Genomic DNA, 20,026 nt, shown 5'->3' on the forward strand with positions numbered 1-20,026 from the left:
CCAGTCCTGCACTGCTTCCCAGTGATGAGTGGGACAGTCAGCGATGCAGGCGCAAGTCTACCTTGTACAAGCAGGCAACGACGTCTGACTCGCACATTCTCCTTGCCTTTCCCTTCTGGCGCGATCGTCTGCCTTCCCTCAAGGGGTCCTACGTGGAGCAAGGCTACCCGTCACACGACTGGGACACGGCGGCGACTGCGGCCTATAGTCAAAACCAGGGTCGGAGCACCCGTAGTTGGCTGCCACCACCTCCTAGTACTTACGATGGGCCCGCGACATACCAGAGCAGAAACACCTTCGTAGAGCCAGATGAGCAATGGTATAGTCAGACCCTGGACGGTCAGCAACGGAATGACACCCCCAATGGCAGGAGTCAGCTGCGACTCGTCAAGATTTCGTCCGACGTGTTAGCTCAGAGGGAGACTGTCGCTGTCATCGACACACAAGGACAGGGGACCTCGATAGTAGGTAGAGGTAGTAGTAAAAGCGCGCTACCAGACCGGCCATGCTGATGCATTCCACCGCTTACTCATTGGCGTCCACTAGGGTCGGGACAAAGTGTACTCTCCACGTATCCGCCTGCCAGTGATGGAAATTTCGAAGCATCACTGCAATCTATTCGAGATGAAGGATCAGGATGGGACTCCTTCCTTCTTCGTCTCAGACACGGGATCAACGTACGGCACTTTTGTACTACCCGCTGCCGCCGCTGCCAATTCGGGAGCGTCACACATTTCCACTTCTTCTTTTGATCGACTGTCCGACGCCAAGAAGGCTTCGACGCCACGCCGGCTGAACCATTGCGATCTGGTGCGGGTAGCCAAGACTACCTTCGAAGTCCACATCCACACGTGGCCGTACCTTTCCTGCGATCGGTGTTCGCTGAATGAGGCCGCCTCAAACGAGATCAAAACAATTGCAACTGCCGCTGCGAGAAGCAGTATGCCTGCCACGTCTGAAGATTCATCTTCGACAGTGACGGCAACCCCCGACAGCGCGCGTTACGTGTCTGGGGGGCTGAGGGGCAAAGGTGACCGCCGTCTGGATGCAGAATCGGAGCGACGACGTCAGATGGCCGAGTTGCAGTCATCCTATCTGTCTGCGAGCCAGAATAAAAGAGAGAGGCCGACTTCTGCGCGATCCAGCCCAACGGTCGGCCCACGCCCATCACCAGGGCCTGAAGGAGGAGCTCCAAGGCCTGCCTATAGAGACCGTGCTGCTCAAAGGAGAGCTCTGCACGTGTCAGAGAGCGGGGACATGGCTGGACATCGTCAAGGCCCGTCTCGGCAGAGAAGCTATCCCACGACCTCAGCTCCCAGCACGCCCGGCGCTGGTCTGCGGATTGACAGCGAGTCGAAGACCAGGCTGGAAGCGCAGCCAATTCAGCCATTGGGCGACAACAACAGGGGGTATCAGCTTTATAAGCAAATGTACTCGTCTTCGCAGTCTGACCCCGAGTCCGGTCCAGTGAGAGAAGGAAAGCTCGTATTGCCAACGGTGATGGAAGGACGAGCGGGCATTGGCAGCCGGCCCCTCGTCGACCCGCACGAGCAGCAGCCTCACCAAATGGAAAGTCGCGAAGCGCAACATCGGGGCCAAGCATCAGATTGGAAGCTAAGACTGGACCAAAGCAAGAGAAGGCGATGGGATGAGGCCCAAGAGCTGGCGGATAGCGAGAGCAAGACCTAATTGTAGAAGAAAGATGCAGTGAGCTGGTTGTCACTGTTCGAGCTCTGTGCGACGCAAATGATTCACATCACGTGCAGCTCTGTCCCATGTCTGACGCCAGTGTCGTTCACGAGAGCTTCAGATCGGATATGTACCGTAGCAGGGAACGTAGAGGACCTCAGCAGGCCTGCATATCAGATCATCGAAGCAGCTGTGACTCCTTGTGCCATTGCAGTTCACGTCCAAAGTGGAAGGCGTTTCCATCGGGCCTTGCATACTAGTAGTCCTCTCCGCTGACGATGGAATGAAGTGCCGCCCATCGAGGCGTCCTCAGGAGTACACATACCCCGCTAATGAGCCGGTCCCGCTCGTTGAGACATGTGAATCGGGAAGTCACCTATGAAGGCTTCTTGCCTTTCGAGCGGGGTTGTGACTGACAAGAACGATCCCGAATGGATTGGGGCGGCAAGACATATATCGGCCTTTCGCTTCAGCACGCAATACGGACGGGATGATGGTCTCGGAGGCCGGTCTGACCTTCGATCGGCCAATTTCCATGGCTTCATGTGCGCATCGCGGAGGTGGGAACTTCCAGCGGGACTCTCTGACAGCACCTTTGAACAAGTCATCGTCGGAGCAGCGCTTTCTGTTGCGGACGTGAGTCACCATGAGACCCACAGGGATTGCACATTGCTAGCTGCTTGTGGCGTCGACGGGACAGGAGCTCGGCCCATATCTTCGCCTGCCTCACTGACCCGCAAAAACGCGTCCCGTCTTACTATCGGACACATAACCTTGTTACCTTGCATAGGGCGCATACGACCAATGGGCCGAACGGAGGCCCGAAGACTTCGCACCTCCCGATGGGTAGCTTTGCAGAACGGGATCTTCAAAGAGCCGATGCAATTGTTCAAGCGCCTGCTTCCCTTGAGGCTGTGCAAGAGGGTCATGAAAGATACCAGCCTATGGTGGGGGTGTTTCGGTGCCTGGATCGGGTGTCTCAGAGCTACAGACGAGGAGCACAAGATAACATCGCATCGAAAGGGGACGCCGTAGCGAGGCTTACGGGAACGGCGAGCTTTGTGAGACCCACAACGTCGGGTAAGGAGTGTTGGGGAGCTCCTTCTTCGGGCAATTGATCAGGCGACCAGTCCCGCAGGCGCTGTAAGTGCTACCGTCACTCCCTGCCTCCGATGCACAGGAGGTCCGCTTCACACTCTCTCTTCCTATCTAGGCGCTGAAGACTCGTAGCTTCGGATTGAACAGAACTAAAAACAGCTTCGGAATATTCGAAGAGTAGGTGGGTGGGGGGCCCGAAGATTTCTCGGCACTGTGAAGCGAAGGCTTTTTTTTTCTCTTGGGCAAGAAATAAACGGCTCGTGCGCCACGAGCAGGGTACTTCTTGGCGGGCATCTAACAGTGTGCTAATCTCACATACCGTGGGAAAAGGCCCTGCTTCCCGTCCAGGGCAGCATGTCGGACGGCAGAGAGGGAACAGCAGACGACTCGCAAGTGTGGATGGTGATGTGCATACGTCCATTCCCACAGAGGTGCATTGGTGGCTGCCACATGTCTGACTGGGCGGGGCAAAGTAGTCCCGATCTCACCGCCGGAGGCTCCGCTACATCGAGGGGCTGCTTCGCCCTACCTCCACGGAGGCCGTCTCGACTTGGAGGTCGGCGACCGGCTGAACAACCCGCGCCCCGTGGCTATTCGCTCACGCTGATGTGCATGGTACCTGCACCCTCGTTGCCGTTGTGGCGGTGTACGTTCAAAAGATGTTTTGCCGGTGGGTTCCTGAACTTTTGGCCAGAAGCCCATAGCCACTAGCGACGATCGGGGTCTGCAGCTACGGGTGCAGTCGCAGGATCGCCAAGGCCTGTTCATTCAATTCCGCCTCGGGGCGGGCAAATCGCCAGGATGACCCGCCGCCGGCGGCGGTGCAACCGCTCCTAGAGGTGTAGTCTAGCCTAGTGTGCACGATGCCGCTGCCCAGTCGTGTGAGCGGATCGGATAATTGTCACTCGAGGCCAAGGGATGCGTAGCGAAGGGTGAGTCATTTTTTCCTCGCTTGCCTCGTGTCCGAGAGTCCAGGGGAGCGAGCTATTGAGCCACTTCATTTCATGGGACGCTGAGGGGATCTTACCGAGTCTGGAACCCCGCCGGGAGACCGTCTCGGCTAGGCCGCGCAAATGTGCAACGGTGGCCAGTGCTATTCTCATTCGCTTGGGTCTTGACGCCTCGGTGCCAAGGTCGTTCATCAGTGTCCCACGTCAAGCCTGAGCTCCATTCAGACACCCAGCCTTTTGTTCTCCTCTCCCCTGTCCTCCTCCGTCGTGTCAAGCTGAAAATTCGCGTCCGCTGCAGCTTGCAGACGGCGGAGCATGGCTCAGGACGGCGTGGGAAGATGTGGCTGCACCGTAAAGCGCGCAGGGGGGTGGGGGGCAGGGTGGGGGGGCCGAAGGGGTTCAAAACAGAAGACGGGCGGGCAAAATGCCCGGAAAGCATGCGGGACGCCCTCTACGACGTGGACGTCCTTCGTAGAAACTCAGCTACTCAGAGCCAATGCTCGAGGTGCAGAAGTTCAAGGGTCGCTGCATGCAAAGAGGCCAGGGAGACAACTCAGAGTGGCTAAACAATACACAGGAATTACTGAAGTCCGAGGAGCTGGTATTGTCAGCGGCTATTCGGAGGAGCCGTCGTGGTCAGCGAAACCTCCAACGAGTGGACTGCTAGCTGCTTCGATATCACGTCAGTCGAGCGATGCGTAATCCCGGCCAAATGAGTAATGGCTTACGCACAACCCCGAGGTAGCCCCATCTCGCTTGGTGAGGCCAATGCCCGATGGCGGGGTTGAAGCGTGGGAAGACGAGCTTGGGACGCAGGGCGGCAGAGGAGGAGAGGGAGATTCACCCAATTCACGTAGCTGTACCTCTGTCATTTGGGTCGACTGAATCCAGCGACGGGAGGCAGGCGGAGTGTCGCCTTGCTGCAAGCGAGAGAGGCGTACTCCACCTCGGCGGATGAGCTTTCCTCTTCCTCCCGGAGCTCCTCCGCCTCCTCCTTCTTGTCTTTGTCCTCCTCCTGGCGGCCTTCCACCTCGCTTAGGTCTCAGGCTAGGCCCATTCTTCTCACGCTGTTGTAGGACCCAGTCTGCTCAGCCCAGATGGAAGCCATGCTAATGTCAGTCTCGTACGACGACAAAAGGGCCGATTACGCGAGCCGAGGGAGCAGCACGCGACTGTCATGGAGCAGACTAGCGGAAGCGGGGGAATACGCGTCTAGGCACAAGAGGTGAGCCGTACCCCCTCGGCTTCCCCCCACCCTCAGGCGAGCTTGCCACATCCTTGGATGAGACAGTCTGACCATGGTCTTCACTGAGCGGACTCCCAGACTCGCCGTCGGCAGGTCCGTGAAGTTTATGTCTGTTTGTGCCTGGTGCGACACGGAGGAGGACGTCAAGGAGCAGAGGACGAGGGTAAGATTAATGGGCCTAAATGGGCCGCGTCCCTTCGGTTACTTTCCTTAGCGATGCTCCTACCCTCTTGATCCGCTGCACTCGCCTGCCTATACCCCGCCTGACGTGCCTGATGGCCCCCACTTTCCCGTCCTCTTGAGATGCCCAGGCCAGCGACATCACCACTAGCATCATCACCACTAGCATCATCATCGGAGGCGTTCCCGGAGGCGGCAGCAGCAGCAGCAGCAGGCACACTAATCTCACATCTCCAGTGCCCATCTACAGCCACCCCCGGCGGCAGTGCCTGTCCTGAGAACAAGACGCAAAACACGCATTGCACTCGGATAAGGCATCTCCCACTCAGGTCCTTGCCAGGGTCATATAGATCCTCTGCGCTCCTCCTATCTATTCGCCCGCCCCCTCCTACTTCTTTCTCTCTTACCCTACCACCTGTCCGTCGTCCTCTGCCTCACACAAGCCTGAGCGGCTCCCTCTACAACTCGTGTGCTCGCATCGCAACGCTGAGCCCAGCCATATCCTATCCAGGCTAGTATCTCAACATCACCTTCTGCCTGTGCTCAAGCTTGAGTCTGTCCATCTCACCGCTCACCAAGCAGCAAGCCCCGCGTGCAGCGCCCTTTGCTTTGCCCTCGGGCAGCAGCGGCCACGGAGGGTTGCTAGCAAGCAAACGACGCCTTCAGATCCCATTGACTTGGGTCTGTTGCGCTCCGATCGTCTACTGCGTCTTCTACACCATTGGACAAGATGCCTCAGATGATCACAGAGCCCACCTTTACCGGATACATGTGAGTCTCGCTGCTGCATGCGCAGGCGATGTGGGGGGGCCTTTCCGCTGACCACTTTTTTGCTGCTCGCGAACTGTCTTGCCTGCCATCTGCCATCTGCCATCTGCTTTCTCAGCTCCAGCACACATGACGCTCTCCTCGTATTCGAATGTGTTCGCAGAGGCATCATGCCAAAGGTCAATCGGAGACTGCGGGATGATGAGCGCAGGCTGATCAGAAGCGGCGCCGTCTTCGTCTTCGATGAGCGGGAAAGCGGAATCAAGAGGTGGACTGATGGGCTGCTATGGAGTCCGAGCAGGATTTTGTGGAACTTCCTCGTGAGTATCTGGACTCCAGTGAATGGCTGTATTACTGGCTTGGAACATCCTGACGTTACGCTTGAGCCGACTGACCGACGATATCCATCTTTGCCCCACTTGGTCCCACCAGGTATATCGTCAGATCGAAAAGAAGGCTGGTAAAGGCGCAACGACTTCGTCTTCTTCCGCAGAGGCCTCCGCTTCTGCCAGCTCCTCGCAACTCCCAGTTTCATCAGCAGACTACGGCTTTGACCCTCTGGCCCAAGGAGTGAGCTCCTATTCACCTCAGTACCTCGCTCAGCCTCACTCTGGCAGTCGGCCCGGTTCAGCGTTGGACTCGCCCAACAGCCCGTACCTGTCAGAGATGCCTCTTGTCGGTGGCAGCGACCTCGCTCGTGCCCCAAGTGCATCTCAGATGCAGTCTAGACTCCATCCAGCTGGCAGGCTACGCTCTGTCAGCAGTGCATCGGACACAGCTGCTGCAAACCAGCGCAGAAAGCCATACCCACTCAGCGACCCTCGCACTGGTGCAGGAGGACAGCAACAACTTCTCTCCAGCTCAGTCACCGATGATAGCTCTCCACTGTCCCGAGGCGCACATAGGTCTCCATCTGGTGGCGCAAACAGAGAAAGCGAAATCGAGCGAGCTCTGGTCGGTAGCTTGAAGAGCAGCTATCCCTTTGCAAAAGACGGCCTGTGCAAGAAGACTATCTCTATACAGGTCCATGGCTCAACACAGCACCTCATCTCATACTACAAAGTAGAAGACGTCAGATCGGGTCGCCTGCGTACTCCGCTGTCCCTTCCCGAGATATCTGGTCTCGACATTTCCCCCATGATACTGCAGAAGTCTAATTTCCGCAACCCACCGGACATCGAGGTCCTACCCGACGGCACATTGAGGTACCGTGGTGATGGAAGCGAGTCATTTCGTAGGGCAGGCGGCGCCGGTTCAGGTAGTGAGGGCACTTCTGGGAGCGAAGGGCTCAGTGGTCAACACTTTTACAATACCGCCACTCAAGTATCTCCCACAGGGACGCACGAGGTCTTTGGTCAGGCAAACCCGTTTGGAGGCCGAGCTTCTGCGCACGACGGTGCAGGTCGTGCAGCGGAGAGAAGGGCTTCTGACCCATTCTATGTCAACGTGATGAACCCTGCTGGGGTGGGCAAGATGGGTCAGGGTTCCCGAGGCGATCAGTACAGATCAACGGGAGGGGAAGACTCAGCGCTTGGCCTTGACAACCTGAATGGCCACAGAGCCTTCGAAGCATCTTCCGTCGGGGGACTCCCCGGCGCTGCTCACGGAGCCAGGGGAAGAGTTGACGTCGGCGGTCTTTCTGGTGGTCCGTACTGGCAGCAGCAGCCCTTTGGCGCCGAAATGATCCCTCGATCTTCCGCTCCGCCTCATCTTACCGCAGACACCGGTACCGGTGGCCGCAGCGGCATTAGCAAACTTCAACGTCTCAACAGCGGCAAGTACGAAGCCGGCATCAGCGGAGACCAAGCAGCTCTGGGTCTGCAGCCTCAACAGGCGGTGTACCTACAACAGGCGTTGGGCTGGCCTAAAACAGAGTCTGTGTCGTCTCGTAGCTGGACACCTTCGGGAGGAGTTGCTGTCTCTGGCGCAATGGCAAGCAGCGACGGCCTCGGTCACATCAAGAGCGAAGAAGGAGGCTGGCATCAACAGCACCACCAACCGCCAAATGCATCTTATGCCCTGGGGCCGCATGAAGGCTCTGGCAGTGTTCGCTACCTGGACAGCAGTGACACGAGTGCCGATCTGTCCCACTCGCCTCATGGACTCTTTGACAGTGCGGCTTACCAGCATCAGCACCAACACCAACTCGTTCAAGCCCAGGACTATCCCTCTGAGTCACCGCTCGTGCGGGCAATGCAACAGCAGGCGCTTCATGACCCCAGTGCGGTGCCGTTTGACATTGCGTCTACCAGAGCGGAAGCTCTGAGTCGAGGCGACGATGTCAGCAGCAGTCAGGCGGGCAGTTGGCAACCTGACTCTAGTCTTAGTCAGCAGGTTCATCGCTCGTTCCCCAATGCTCGTCATACTGGAGGTGAAGCAGGCATTTCCTCGTCTTCAGCTGCATCTTTCGAAGCAGGCATTCCTCAACAACGGCACTGGCAGGAGGGCGCAGCAGTCAACCATGCGAATGCTGCTGGTGGTGACTTCGGATCCTTTGACTTTGAAGCGCAGCAGCAACCTGGTCGAGGGCACTATCAACATCAACAGCGGACCGATCAGCATCATCTCAACCAGAGCACTGCTTCCTGGGCCCAACAACAGGAGTTGGAGCGACAGCAGGAGCGAATGCGCCTCCAACAGCAGCCGCAGAGCAGCGACCTCTACCGTCAGAGGATGTTCCCCTCTGCCGTCGAGACTGGCATGGCTCCTATGCTTGGCATGGGACTTTCTGACAGTAGAGGTGGAAGTGGGCCCGGCTATCGTTGAGTTGTCGTTACGTGCACCACCTCAGCATTGGCCCCAGCACAGCGTCATTGGTCTTCTCGTGAGCCTTGCCACCATCATTATCATCATCATCATCACCACCACCACCAACATCATGGTTATCATCATGATCATCATCAACATCGTCATCATAGGGTCTCGGTCTACATCATCAGTCACGCACTCGTCACGAAATCATATGCGGCATCATCAACTACCTACCATGTCTTTACACTCTGGGGTTTTACATGACACGCCTGCATCCCTTGCCCTTGCCCTTTCCTCATCATGCGTTGGGCCTCACTCGCCTACGCTATCACGACTTTTCTCTGTTCTCCTCGTTTCTTCGTTCTTCGTTCCATCGTTCCTTCGTTTAATGATACCATACACGAGTAACATCCTCTCACTGCTTTCTCTTCGCCTTACTGTGAGCTCTCGCTGTACCCTCGCCTCACTCTTGCCTATACTAGCCACGGCTTCCGGGGATGCCTCATGAGAAGAGAGCATCCTCAAGTCTTCCGGTGGAGTTTGTCCACTTGCTGGGAGCTAGGCAACGAAGCACGTGACCAGTCACGACTCTTCCGTCTAAATAACCGCCCGTTCTTGGTGTCATGTTGTGGAACAACACGATGCTTCCTTGACGAGTGCGGCCCCCATTTCGCCATTGATGATCAAGCTCCAAGACAGGGCCTGAGCGAGAATCTACCAGTGCCAGGGGAAGACAGACAGATGACTTATTCTTAGGCTGACCGGAGTGGAGCCGCTGCTCTGTGCAAGGATGGTCTGTGTCCCGCATCTCCAAGCTTCGCTTCACCTTCACCGCTTGGACAAGTACATCATACTCGCTGGGCGCACCGCTTCCAACTGTGAGCTGCCAAAGATGCAATGACCAGGGCGGGCCATGGCGTGGCGTGGCGGGGTGTGGTGGGGTGGGGCGGGAACGAGAGGTCAAAGCGGTGCAAGCGGTAGACCAGAGTTCTTCTACCCACGGGGTTCAGACCCGTTCGGGCAGGGCAATCCAAATCCTGTCCCATCGGCACCTCTCTTTAGCTAGACCCGGCACTGAGGCCTGGGTGTTGGCCGCTCCCGGTAGCTGAGGCTGTGTGACAGCCATTGGTTATTCATACTGCCAATTGCCCCCCAAGGGTCCTTCCTTCCTTTCTTTGCCCTGGTGGCTCTTTCGCCTTGCCTTGGCTCGCCATGGCTTGCCTCACTCTCGCTCTGTCCTGCCTGCAGGGGCTTCGATGATCGACCCTGACGATCTCTCATGACGACGTCAAGGACGAGAATAAGCATCGAGGGGTTGTGGAGTTCCAGTTCAGTCAGTCAGTCAGTCAGTCAGTAGGGCGGTGCGATGTTGTGAAGCGATGACGCATCGAAGCTGCAGGGCTGCATCGACGTCTCAAAGGGGGGCGGTGCACCTTCCTCCACCCGCGATGCATCTGAGCTGTGTTAGGCATCGAGTGCGGGGAAGCGAAGCACAAAAAATTGGTAGGCGAGGGCAATGTGCCATGGGATGCGATGCGATGCGATGCCGTAGGGCGTCAGAGCCTTGGACGGAAAGGGAAAGGATCAAGGCGAAAAGGCGACAGGCGGTGCGATGCGATGCAGTCATAGCTAGTTCCAAAAGAAAAAGTCAATAGAGACATCAGAGATAGAGGATCAGTGAGCGAGGGAGGGAAGGAACGGCAGCCCCAGTAGCAGGACAGAGGGGGCGAGGGAGGATGACCTTCACCGCCCGGCCAGGGTCTAGCTCACTCGTCATCGTCATCGATCAGCCCCGCGCCCCCGCCCCTTGCCGTACCAGACCCTGCTTGCCTGCTTTCTTGGGCGTCGGGGCGGCACAGCACCGAGGTAAAAAGAAAACCCTACCGAGTCAACATTGGGGCAGAGGCCAGGGGCCCAAGGGTAGAGTGGATAAAAATTCCCCCCCCCCCCCTACATAAGAGCTTGTTGCTTTGTCGTTTATCCGCTTCAGTCCCCCCCCTTTATTCACAAACAATCATTCTACCGACTACACCTCTCCCAACTTTCAATCTTCGAAAATGGGTGGTGAGTAACCACTCTGCCTGGAACAACCTCGTAGTAGCAGACTCCTGACTCCCCACCCCCTCTGTTCCCTGCGCTTTTCCGTCTTGACAGTCGTCGCTTCCTGCCTTCACAGCATCGTAAACGCCATTGCTAGCGTATTCAGCGCCATCATTGGTGGTATCGCATCCATCTGCAATGCTACCATCTCCTGCATCACTTGCCAGGGATGTGGTGGTGGCAGGAGGGGTGGTGGTACTAGAGCGGGGCGGATATAGCCAAAGAGTAGAGTAGGATAGAAGACCGGAAGAGATGTAGAATGGGAGGCCTGGATGGGTGGGGCTTGATCCATGGACGGACATCGACAGTCGACACCAATAACAGTTAGCAACCATCAGAGGCGGACAGGCAGGCTGGCCCATCAACATATGCTACACACATCCAACAACACTTCCACACCTCGGCCCTAGCGGAGTACCCTCGGACCTACCACGTCCATTCCATCCACTCAAGCTACTCATGCTCTTTACTTTTCCATGTCCTCCCCCATCCTTCGCAATCGGCTCACAATTGCAATTCACACCTTGATACCCTTCTCTTTCCTTCGCTGTGACGATCGCTGCTACTATCAGATACCTACCTGCTCACCAACCTGCATGCTCACCTTTCTGCCGACCTGCCTCTCTGATTCACCAGCTGATCACCCAAGTCACTCTGAGCTTCCCCCCTTTTCCTTCCCCATCTTGCTCTTGCGAAGCAGATGCTGTCCAGACGGCATCACACCAGAGCACTTTGCCTTTGCTTTACTTCGTTTCTTTTCATTGCAGAGATGAACGCGACCTCGATCGCGATTGCGACTAGAAGAAGGAGGAGGAGGAGGAGAAGGAGGAAGAGCAGAGATGAATGAGGAGGGACAGGGCGTACAAGACTACATGATAAGAGTGCGAGTGCGGGTAGGAGTACGAGGTTGGATAGGAGCGCTGGACGCGACTAGTTCCGTCAGAACAGGCACGAGTGGTGAAGCTAGATGAGGCGTGGATTGCAAAGGAGACAGGGCATGGCAAGGCAGGGATAGAGGACTTGATTGAGGAGGCAGGGTCTGTATCATGCTAGACCGCCACCTGCCATGGCCGAGAGGGCAGCACCTTGCTCGGGGAAGTCTGCAGAGAGTAGGAGGCGGAAGAAGAAGAAGAAGAAGAAGAAGAAGGCATTGTCAGTCGAAGCTTTCGTCGACCCGGCGCGGTGGCCTGCAAATGCTGCTGCTAGTCTGCCATGACTACTCACTCTTGATGAATTGCAGCTGCGCCAACGAAGCATTCTCGTAGGTAATCGCGTTGTTCAACTCCGGCTCCGTCCTAGCGATCTGTGCGCTCCTCCTAAACCACTCAATTGCCTCTGGCAGCTTACCCTGCTGCAAGCTCAGCTGAGCCAGCGTAGCTACAGCAACATCGCAGTCCTCATCGGTGTTGAGAGCTTCCCGGCAGAGTCTCTCGGCAGCTGCCATGTCTTGCTTCCACTGGAAGAGGGCAAGAGCCTTGTTGATCATTGGCAAGACGTTGCGCGAGCGATCCTTGGCCGCCTCAATCTCAATGGCTCGGTCAAAGTTCCGCATTGCGTCCTCGAACTTTTGCTGGTCCAGCAGCAGCTCACCATAGTAGTTGAAGGCCTCCGAAGAGTCGCCGAAGCGCTGCAGGAGACTTCTGAAAGCGCTGGTGGACTGGGTGATGTTGCCCAGCTTGTACTGTGCAACGGCGTGCTGTACTTGAGAGAAGATAAAGCTGCTGTCCAGACTCGTCGACTTGTCATAGTCGGCCATTGCGTCAGTGTATTGACCGAGGATGAAGTGAACCTGACCTCGGTGATAGAAGATGTCAGGGTCTTCCGAGTTGGCCTTGACAGCCTTGTCGAAGTCTGCAAAGGCTTCATCCTTGTCTCCAAGCTCCATGTGGACTGAAGCCTTCTTCACCCAGCTCTGTACGTAGCTGGGCTGCAGATCGGTGGCGTTGTTCAAATCCTCGAGGGCCTCGGTAGCCTGACCGATGATAAAGCGGAAGGTACCACGCATGTTGTATGCGAGCGACTTGAGCTCGTCAGTGCTAGGTCCCTGCTCTACTGCCTCGTTGAACAAAGACGAGGCGTGGGGGTAGTTGCGAGCTTCCAGAGCCTCGAAGGCAAGCAGGAGGGTCTGGTCTGCCTGCGAAGCATTCTCTGGCAAAGTGGGCATCGGCTTCTTGCGGAAGGCCTCCAGGTAAGCGGTCACAAAGGTAGGCGATGGCAGCTTTGGCTCTCTTGTCCTCAGCACTTCTCGTGCCTTGACAGCAGCCAGCTTCTTCAACACCCTTTCCACGCTCTCTGTGGCTCCTGTGTCTGAGAAGCCGCCCAGGATAGCTACAGCGGTGAAGTCACACAGACTTTGATACAGAAGGTCCTTCTTCTCTTCGAGTTCCTTGCCTGGTTTGTCGCCATCGGCATCCTGACCAATCTGCTCCTGTGCATTCGCCCTACGGTTCAATGCCTTGACGTATGCTGGATCTGTCTCAAGGGCAGAGTTGCAGTCGGAGATGACGTCGCGATGCTTGCCGAGATTGGAGTAGCAAGCGGCGCGATTTGAGAAGAAGACAGCTAGCGGCTGAGCGGCAATGGCCTTGGTGTAGAGGGTAATGGCTTCTTGGAAGTTGCGGGAGGAGTATGCTTTGTTACCCTGGGCTTTGAGAGCTTGAGCAAGCGGCACACGGCGCTGTTAGGCATGAAAAGCAGACCGAGGGATCAGTTCTTCTGTTCACCTTGATCAGCTCTTGCACTAGCCCATCCCACTCACCTCCTGTGGTAGCTTTGCAATCTCTTCCGGAGAGAGAGCGAAGAGAGACTCGTCCGATGCCTCTTCCAACAGAGGACCATCTCTGCTCTTCAAGCCTTCATCTATGGAAGGTCCTCCACCGGTCGTCTTTTTGCCCTTCTTCTTCTTCTTGCTCTTCGCAGCACTAGCGGCAGCGGCCGAAGTCCCCGACTCTGCCTCCTTTGTGTCCTCCGCGGCAGACTTCTTCTCTCCATCGTCGCCGACCCTCGAAGAAGGCGGAGACTTTGGTCTCCTGCTAGACTTGCTGCTCTGTGTTCCAAAGTAGTAGTAGGCACCTCCTCCTGCAGCCACCACTGTACCGATTCCTAGGGCGACGGCGAGATTCTTGTTGTCCTCCACCCACCGTGAGAGGCGCGATGCAGCGGTGTGGGCCTGCGACGAGGCTGCATTGGCGGCGTGGGTGGCCTTGTCAGCAGCGTGGGATGCTGCTACCGGAGCCATGAGGGGTGATGATGGTATATGCGGAGGTGAGTGTATGGGTGTGCGATGGTGTGAATGTATGCTGGCCACGAGCTTACAAAGGAGTGGGATGGCTAGACTTGAGTCGCCATTGGTCGTCGTTGCCTCGCCCGCCTTCCACGGCCCACGTCTTTCTTCGTCTGCTTCAGGGTGGAGCAACTGCCAGACGCCGCGCGCATTGACGATGAAGCCACGCCCACACGCTCCCCCTCACCCGCGACCCGCCTTCCGATCAGCCAAAGCCCATCCCGCCGCCCTTTCCGCTTGGCCACTTTCCCCACTTTCACCTTGGCCCTCACCCAACTCACCCATCAACATCGCCACCCGCACCTGAGCAAGCAAGCAAGCAAGCCAAGCAGACCAAGCATACAGCTTCTTGACACGAACACACAGAGTAACAGCCAACCTCACCACCTTCACACACTTCACCACCACCATGTCGGACGCAGAAGAGCAGGTCCCAAAGGCTGAGCCCGAGCAGCTCAACATCAAGGTCAAGGACGCCGATGGAAACGAGGTCTTCTTCAAGGTCAAAAAGCACACTAAGCTCTCAAAGCTCCAGCGTGCCTATGCAGAGAGGATGGGAAAGCCAGCCACATCGATTCGATTCCTCTTTGATGGTACCAGAATCAATGATGATGATACGGCGGACACGATGGGCATGGAGGATGGAGATGAGATTGATGCCATGGTTGAGCAGCTGGTGAGTCACACAGTAGACCAGGAGCAGCAATCATGAAGACGTCTGTGCAGTACCATCTGAGCGAGCGCATCACTAAATCCTTCAACCTCGCGTCCTGTTCCACCACCCCAGGGAGGCTCCCTTTGAACAAGATAATCGATGGGAATAGACGGGGAATATTCGCTCCCACGACGAGATCCTCATGATGTTTCGAGGACGACGGCCAGCCCTTCTCATGCTTCCCTTTGATGAGCTATCAGACCGATGCTCGTCAGCTCTCGAGCCCAGTCACCAGTGGCTGCTACGCTCGGCCACTCTCTAGGAGGGCCAAAGACAACTGTATTACGCCCTCGTCCAGCATCCTTGTATCTCGTTGTCGAGCCCTCTTCGTCAAATTCCCTTACAGCATGATTTCCCTCGTGACTGCCTCTGCATCGATCAATCAGCACCTGCTGAGCTCGCGCAAGACTGACCGCTCTCACCCGCTCTGTCTCGGCTGCACTCTTGTGACTCTGCAGGTGAGCAATCTGCCCTCAATCGGCTCTGACTTTGCTGCTGGGTAAGGTTGGCTAGCGTGACTTCGCTCGGGGCTTCTCGTACATCGGCTGAAGGGATGAGGAGGCCATGGCACAAGAGTTCGTTGTCCAGCTCGCAGGAGGACCCGCTTGCCTCTTTGCTGCCATGTCGACGCGCTGCGCTGCGAGCGAGTGGAGCGTCGAGAGAGCAAAGCTGGAGAAGAGATACATTGATTGGCTAAGCCTCGGAGGACGACGACGAACGAAGACCGGTGCCTTGCAGCAAAGCACTGTATTCCCTGCAGCAACGACGTCGAGGCCTGCCTGGTGTCCCTGGTTGCCACTTCTCCCCTTTTACCCCCCTTCTTCGCTGCTGGAACAGGAAGAAACCTAAACCCGAGGGGGTGAAGCGGGCGCACGGCAGACGACGAGGGTTGGAGTCAATGACCCTCCTGCGGATCTCTCCGTGCCTCAATCTCTCTTGGCGTCCGGTGTTTATCAAGGTCGACGTTCAGACGCCATCTGTCCTTCGCTGTATGAGACCCCTCCACCTCCCTTCCACCACACATCATCCTCCTCGCCTCCTCGCATAGCCCATACTCCTTGTGGCCCCACTGTAGGCTCATCAGCATCGACAAGGACCATCCGTCCTCTTCAACGCCATGGCGGCGCCACACCTCCATCTCATCCTGTCCCTCGAAATCTGTCCAGACAGAATCAACGTGACACTCGTCGATTCGCAGGACCGACTCGCCGTCATCAACTCCACTACCATACCCCTGCGATGTGTAAACATGCAAGAGCCTCGACGCGACGCGACATACGAGTACGTATAGTTAGATGAATGCTCTTGCTATCTATGCGCCTACTCAACCTTGTCGTCCTCTGCATCCCTCAGTAGCGCAGCGTATGACCCGAGCCAGCCGCGCAAGGCCATCTCTGGCTCTCATGCGGCGCCATTTGCCGTTCGAGACTACCTGGAAGCTCTCGACCAAGGCTTAGAATGGCTGAGCAAGCCCTCATCGACTGCCTTACCGGGTGGTCACGTGGAGGGAAGCCTCCCCCTAGCCTCTAGCATAGTCGCTATCTCCATCGCTTCAGCTGTGAGTATTCTCCAATGCGCAGATACTGGAGCCTCCATCGCTGATCTCCTGGATCCATGTCCTTACCTTTCCTCTGCCCAGCCGGACCTGCGCGTCCTGACTTCCACTTCAGGAGGCTCTGTCCTACACAATCTCTCTCCCGACAAGCCTCTACATATCCAGCTCGATCACTCGGATTTCTTGGCTCACCCTCTCCTACTGCACAACTTCGTCACTCCTCAGCTCGGCGACCTTGTGCACCTTGAGAACCGTCTCGCCGAGCGCGTCGGTCTGCACCTCATCGATTGTGGAAGCGAACGGATCAGACGGGACCCTAACATGCCCGTGGAGAGGCTCGTGTCAAGGGAGAGCTTTCGGAACACCCTAGCTCGACGATTGGGAGGACCACTGACCATTGACAGCCTGCCAGTCCAGCTCGCAGCTGCCTTGTCCTCAGCTAGAAGCGGTGCGACACAGACTGGCCGGAGCCAGCTGGATGCTGCAGTGGCTCTCGCTCACACGGAGAGGATTGCTGACTTGGGCACGCTCTTCGCCTGTGTCCTCACGGGTAAGATCATTGGGTGAGTCTGAAGAAAGTGGTAAGAGGTACTGCGAACATCCAGGCTGACGCCCGTATCGACAGACCTTCGGCCATCGAAGCCAGCATGACTGGTTTCCTCAATGTCAACAGCCAGCAATGGGACGAGGAGCTCATCGCTGTTGTCGCCGATTCCAGCAACACTCGTCAAGACGTCTTCTCTGCAGACGGCCTCAAAGCAGCTCTTGGTACAGCTCGACAAGGTACAGCTTCCATTGGGCGAGCCTCGCCTTGGCTTACAAAGCGCTTTCACTTCGACCCATCTTGCGTCGTGATGTCTCCTATACCATCTCATATGGCTAGCTACCTCTCGCATCTCCCTCAACATGGAGATGTTGGGCTCGAACTTGGCAACGACGACTACCTCATCGTCCCGACCACTACGCCAGTCTTTATCCCCGGAGCTAGAATTGTCCCACATCCACTTGCAAGCCAGTCATCTTCAAATGCACACCATGTGTCAAGCTCATTCCAGCCGTCTACTCGTACTCATCTGGTGGTCACCAAGGCAACTGGAGCCGGACGTGCTCGCAAGACGATCAGAGACGTCTACACCAACGCCAACTGGGATGCATACCAGAAGCTCATGAGCGCAGTCTGTGCAGGCGGATCCATAGGCATGGACAACAAGGTAAGTGGAAGGGAAAATTACCGAGACTCTGGATGCATACAGTTTATGAGCTGACCTGCCCCTGTGTCCCTGCAGTTCTACTCTGTCTGCAAGAACTTTGAGACGAGACAAGACCTCAATCGATACGAAATGGGCATCCGCGTCGAAGAGTTCAGCGACCTCAGAGCCAATGCTCGCTGTCTCATCGAAGGTCAGGCTCTCTCCGTCCGTTCCAGCATCGGTCGTATCTGGACTGGCGACCGAGAGAGCTCCTCCTTCTTTGACGATTTTGGATATTTTGCGTTGGAGCCCGTCCCCAGCAACGTAGACTTCGCCTGTGGCTATCACGGCGTAGGAGGTGCTCTCAGATTCGACCCTTACGATGTCACCTTGTGCCCTGTAAGAGTGCTTGCTTGGGGCAAAGCAGCTCACAATCGTGGTATGGCGGAGTGCTATGCAAATATCCTCGGAGGTACCTGGACTACGCACCGGGAGCAAGAGGCACAAGAGGATCGTCGCCATGGCAGAGCTGCACACACTAGCAGCAGAGTCTCTCATTCGCGAGCTGCGCTTGGTGCTGCATACCTTGCCTTCGCTGCCCTAGAGGCGCAGTCAGCCGAGCAGAAGAGCGACACGTTCGCCGGCTTCCATAATGTCTTGCTCGACAAGCTCAGCGGACGGGACACACTTGTGACTCCTCCCCCTTCCGACGCAATGACAGACGCGCTCAGTCGCAAAGCCTCGCACCCCGTCGATACGTCGGGCAAGATGGCCAACGCTACACCATCTTCGGTTTCGACCAACCCTTCCAAGCTACCAGTGGGTGGTCGCGCCAGATCCAGCTCTTCCCCGATTACTGCATTTGGCGGCTCGTCGACTTCAAGTCGAGCATCGACACTCTCTTCCGGCTCCTCCTCGCCCTTTGCAATGGACACTGTCAGTCTGATCCTCTCACCATCTTCAAGCTCCTACTTCTCGTCACCTCTCAACACTGGACTGAGGTCAGCCAATGCCTGGGCGGCCGCGGCAACGTCGCATGACACTACTGGCAAGCATCAGATGGTAGCTGGTTCGCGACCACGCACCTCATCGAATCTGCCTGCGCCTCTCCATCCAACCTTGCTGACTGTTCTCGATGAGGGTGAGGAAGATATGACGACGCCGCGCAATGTTCAGGACCTATCAACACAACAGACGCCCACTGATGTCCGTAAGACACTGGTTGTAGACGAGCTCGACCGTCCAATCTCTGTGCTCGGTCGTATGACATCAGCACCCAACTTCAGCTCCTCCCTTGCCATGACCAATGCCTTCCAACCGGTAGGGACAGCTGCAGCTGGCCGAAGCCGTGCTTCCTCTAGCTCTGCATCGTCGTGGGGCGATGCTCCTCGTCGAGACGGTGGGGACGGTACTGGGACCGCTTTGACCGGTCCAAAGGTTCAATGGTCGAGCTCTGTGGCCCCAAGCAGGAGCAACTCCTTCTCCTCTGCCTTCTCCCCGGACGCCAAACCCTTCGTCAGCGAGGCTACCGTCAGCGAAATGGCTGGCTCGAACAGCGGGACGTCGATGACCGGTCGACCAAGGTCAACGACGCTGCACACCATTGGTACCACTAGTCGATGGCCCTGGACGCAGATCAACCCAGCTGCAAATGCGACGAGTATGCTCCGCTCTTCGTCGTCGAGCTTGTCGACGTCGGATGTACGTCAGAGGTCCGGCTCCGGTTCGTCGTATGTGGTCGCCCACGACTACGAGGCCGGTCAATTGCGCGGCATGGGAGGTGCTCCCATTCAAGAAGGAATCGAAGAAGATCTAGCTCTGCGCATGATGATGGGCAACAATAAGGCAGAAGGCAACGCCCAGGAGCGTAGCAAGGGCAGTCGCGAGACGCCCACCGAGTCCAAGCAGGAGAAGGCCATGCGAGCCTGGCTACAGGGCCAATCTCTCTCCCCGCCAATCCTATCCGACACTGCTCACACTACATCACAGAGCTCTGCACAGCATATACAGGATGGTGCAGCTTACACGCAGCCAATGCAGCTACACGGCCAGATCCAGACAAACAAGCATAGTACAGAGCTTGGCAGAGCTGCCTTGGGAGTCGCCTCCTCTGGACCTCTCGACGATCTCTCCCTCGCCTACTTTGATCCCTTGTGCAAGAACGACACCGATCTCCCGGTGTCCTCTCATTCGCAGACGCAGACGCAGACGCAACACCACGAGCAGGAGACGCAGCGTCGTCGTCGTCATCACCTCTGGGCAACCCACCAGCGCGAGCTCGACGCTCAACGTCGCGAGTCTGAGAGACTCCTGGACCTCCAGCGTGGTCCCGTGGCGGATCTGGACGTGTGGGCCGTTTACGGGGCTTTTCTTGAGGAGTATATCAGGCTGAGGGGAGAGTAGTGAGTGAGTGCGAAGGAAGGAAGATGCTGGAGTGAGGGATTGTAGACAGACAAGAGAGCAGAGAGCAGAGAGCAGAAGCTGCAGAGACGACGAGTGCT

At 56.9% G+C, this 20,026-nt stretch overlaps 8 protein-coding genes across 8 annotated transcripts; 7 read left to right on the top strand and 1 right to left on the bottom strand.

The window, feature by feature from the left end:
* The first annotated feature begins 347 nt into the window (after window positions 1-347).
* Window positions 348-1,919, top strand: BCV69DRAFT_81441 (hypothetical protein). Its single transcript, XM_025495557.1, has 2 exons — window positions 348-1,707; window positions 1,790-1,919. The coding sequence occupies exon 1, from the start codon at window positions 589-591 to the stop codon at window positions 1,687-1,689; it is 1,101 nt and encodes a 366-aa protein (XP_025345465.1). The 5' UTR covers window positions 348-588; the 3' UTR covers window positions 1,690-1,707; window positions 1,790-1,919.
* On the top strand, window positions 1,879-2,784 carry BCV69DRAFT_81315 (hypothetical protein). The gene has a single exon (XM_025495554.1). The coding sequence runs from the start codon at window positions 2,068-2,070 to the stop codon at window positions 2,722-2,724; it is 657 nt and encodes a 218-aa protein (XP_025345466.1). The 5' UTR covers window positions 1,879-2,067; the 3' UTR covers window positions 2,725-2,784.
* A 1,938-nt stretch (window positions 2,785-4,722) lies between these two features.
* BCV69DRAFT_82020 (hypothetical protein) lies at window positions 4,723-5,919 on the top strand. Its single transcript, XM_025495559.1, has 2 exons — window positions 4,723-4,962; window positions 5,295-5,919. Exons 1-2 carry the CDS (start codon window positions 4,835-4,837, stop codon window positions 5,677-5,679), a joined length of 513 nt encoding a protein of 170 aa, XP_025345467.1. The 5' UTR covers window positions 4,723-4,834; the 3' UTR covers window positions 5,680-5,919.
* A 32-nt stretch (window positions 5,920-5,951) lies between these two features.
* On the top strand, window positions 5,952-7,158 carry BCV69DRAFT_253172 (hypothetical protein; the record flags this gene model as incomplete). Its single annotated transcript, XM_025490503.1, has 3 exons — window positions 5,952-6,251; window positions 6,364-6,410; window positions 6,792-7,158. Coding segments are annotated over 3 exons (714 nt in total), but the record flags the coding sequence as incomplete, so codon positions are not given.
* A 3,671-nt stretch (window positions 7,159-10,829) lies between these two features.
* BCV69DRAFT_263749 (hypothetical protein) lies at window positions 10,830-11,014 on the top strand (the record flags this gene model as incomplete). The annotated part of the gene is made up of 1 exon (XM_025490741.1): window positions 10,830-11,014. A coding segment is annotated over one exon (171 nt), but the record flags the coding sequence as incomplete, so codon positions are not given.
* Window positions 11,015-11,421: 407 nt separating this feature from the next.
* BCV69DRAFT_274181 (TPR-like protein) lies at window positions 11,422-14,128 on the bottom strand. Its single transcript, XM_025491030.1, has 3 exons — window positions 13,541-14,128; window positions 12,007-13,459; window positions 11,422-11,882 (listed from the first exon to the last, which is right to left on the bottom strand). Exons 1-3 carry the CDS (start codon window positions 14,018-14,020, stop codon window positions 11,827-11,829), a joined length of 1,989 nt encoding a protein of 662 aa, XP_025345470.1. The 5' UTR covers window positions 14,021-14,128; the 3' UTR covers window positions 11,422-11,826.
* Window positions 14,129-14,331: 203 nt separating this feature from the next.
* BCV69DRAFT_285280 (ubiquitin-like protein) lies at window positions 14,332-14,973 on the top strand. Its single transcript, XM_025493335.1, has 2 exons — window positions 14,332-14,741; window positions 14,853-14,973. The coding sequence occupies exons 1-2, from the start codon at window positions 14,475-14,477 to the stop codon at window positions 14,865-14,867; spliced, it is 282 nt and encodes a 93-aa protein (XP_025345471.1). The 5' UTR covers window positions 14,332-14,474; the 3' UTR covers window positions 14,868-14,973.
* Window positions 14,974-15,590: 617 nt separating this feature from the next.
* BCV69DRAFT_81486 (hypothetical protein) lies at window positions 15,591-20,019 on the top strand. Its single transcript, XM_025495558.1, has 5 exons — window positions 15,591-16,061; window positions 16,137-16,338; window positions 16,420-16,898; window positions 16,961-17,546; window positions 17,622-20,019. Exons 1-5 carry the CDS (start codon window positions 15,898-15,900, stop codon window positions 19,926-19,928), a joined length of 3,738 nt encoding a protein of 1,245 aa, XP_025345472.1. The 5' UTR covers window positions 15,591-15,897; the 3' UTR covers window positions 19,929-20,019.
* The last annotated feature ends 7 nt before the right edge of the window (window positions 20,020-20,026 follow it).

Source organism: Pseudomicrostroma glucosiphilum (genome assembly GCF_003144135.1).
Source record: "Pseudomicrostroma glucosiphilum strain MCA 4718 unplaced genomic scaffold BCV69scaffold_17, whole genome shotgun sequence".
NCBI lineage: Eukaryota > Fungi > Basidiomycota > Exobasidiomycetes > Microstromatales > Microstromataceae > Microstroma > Microstroma glucosiphilum.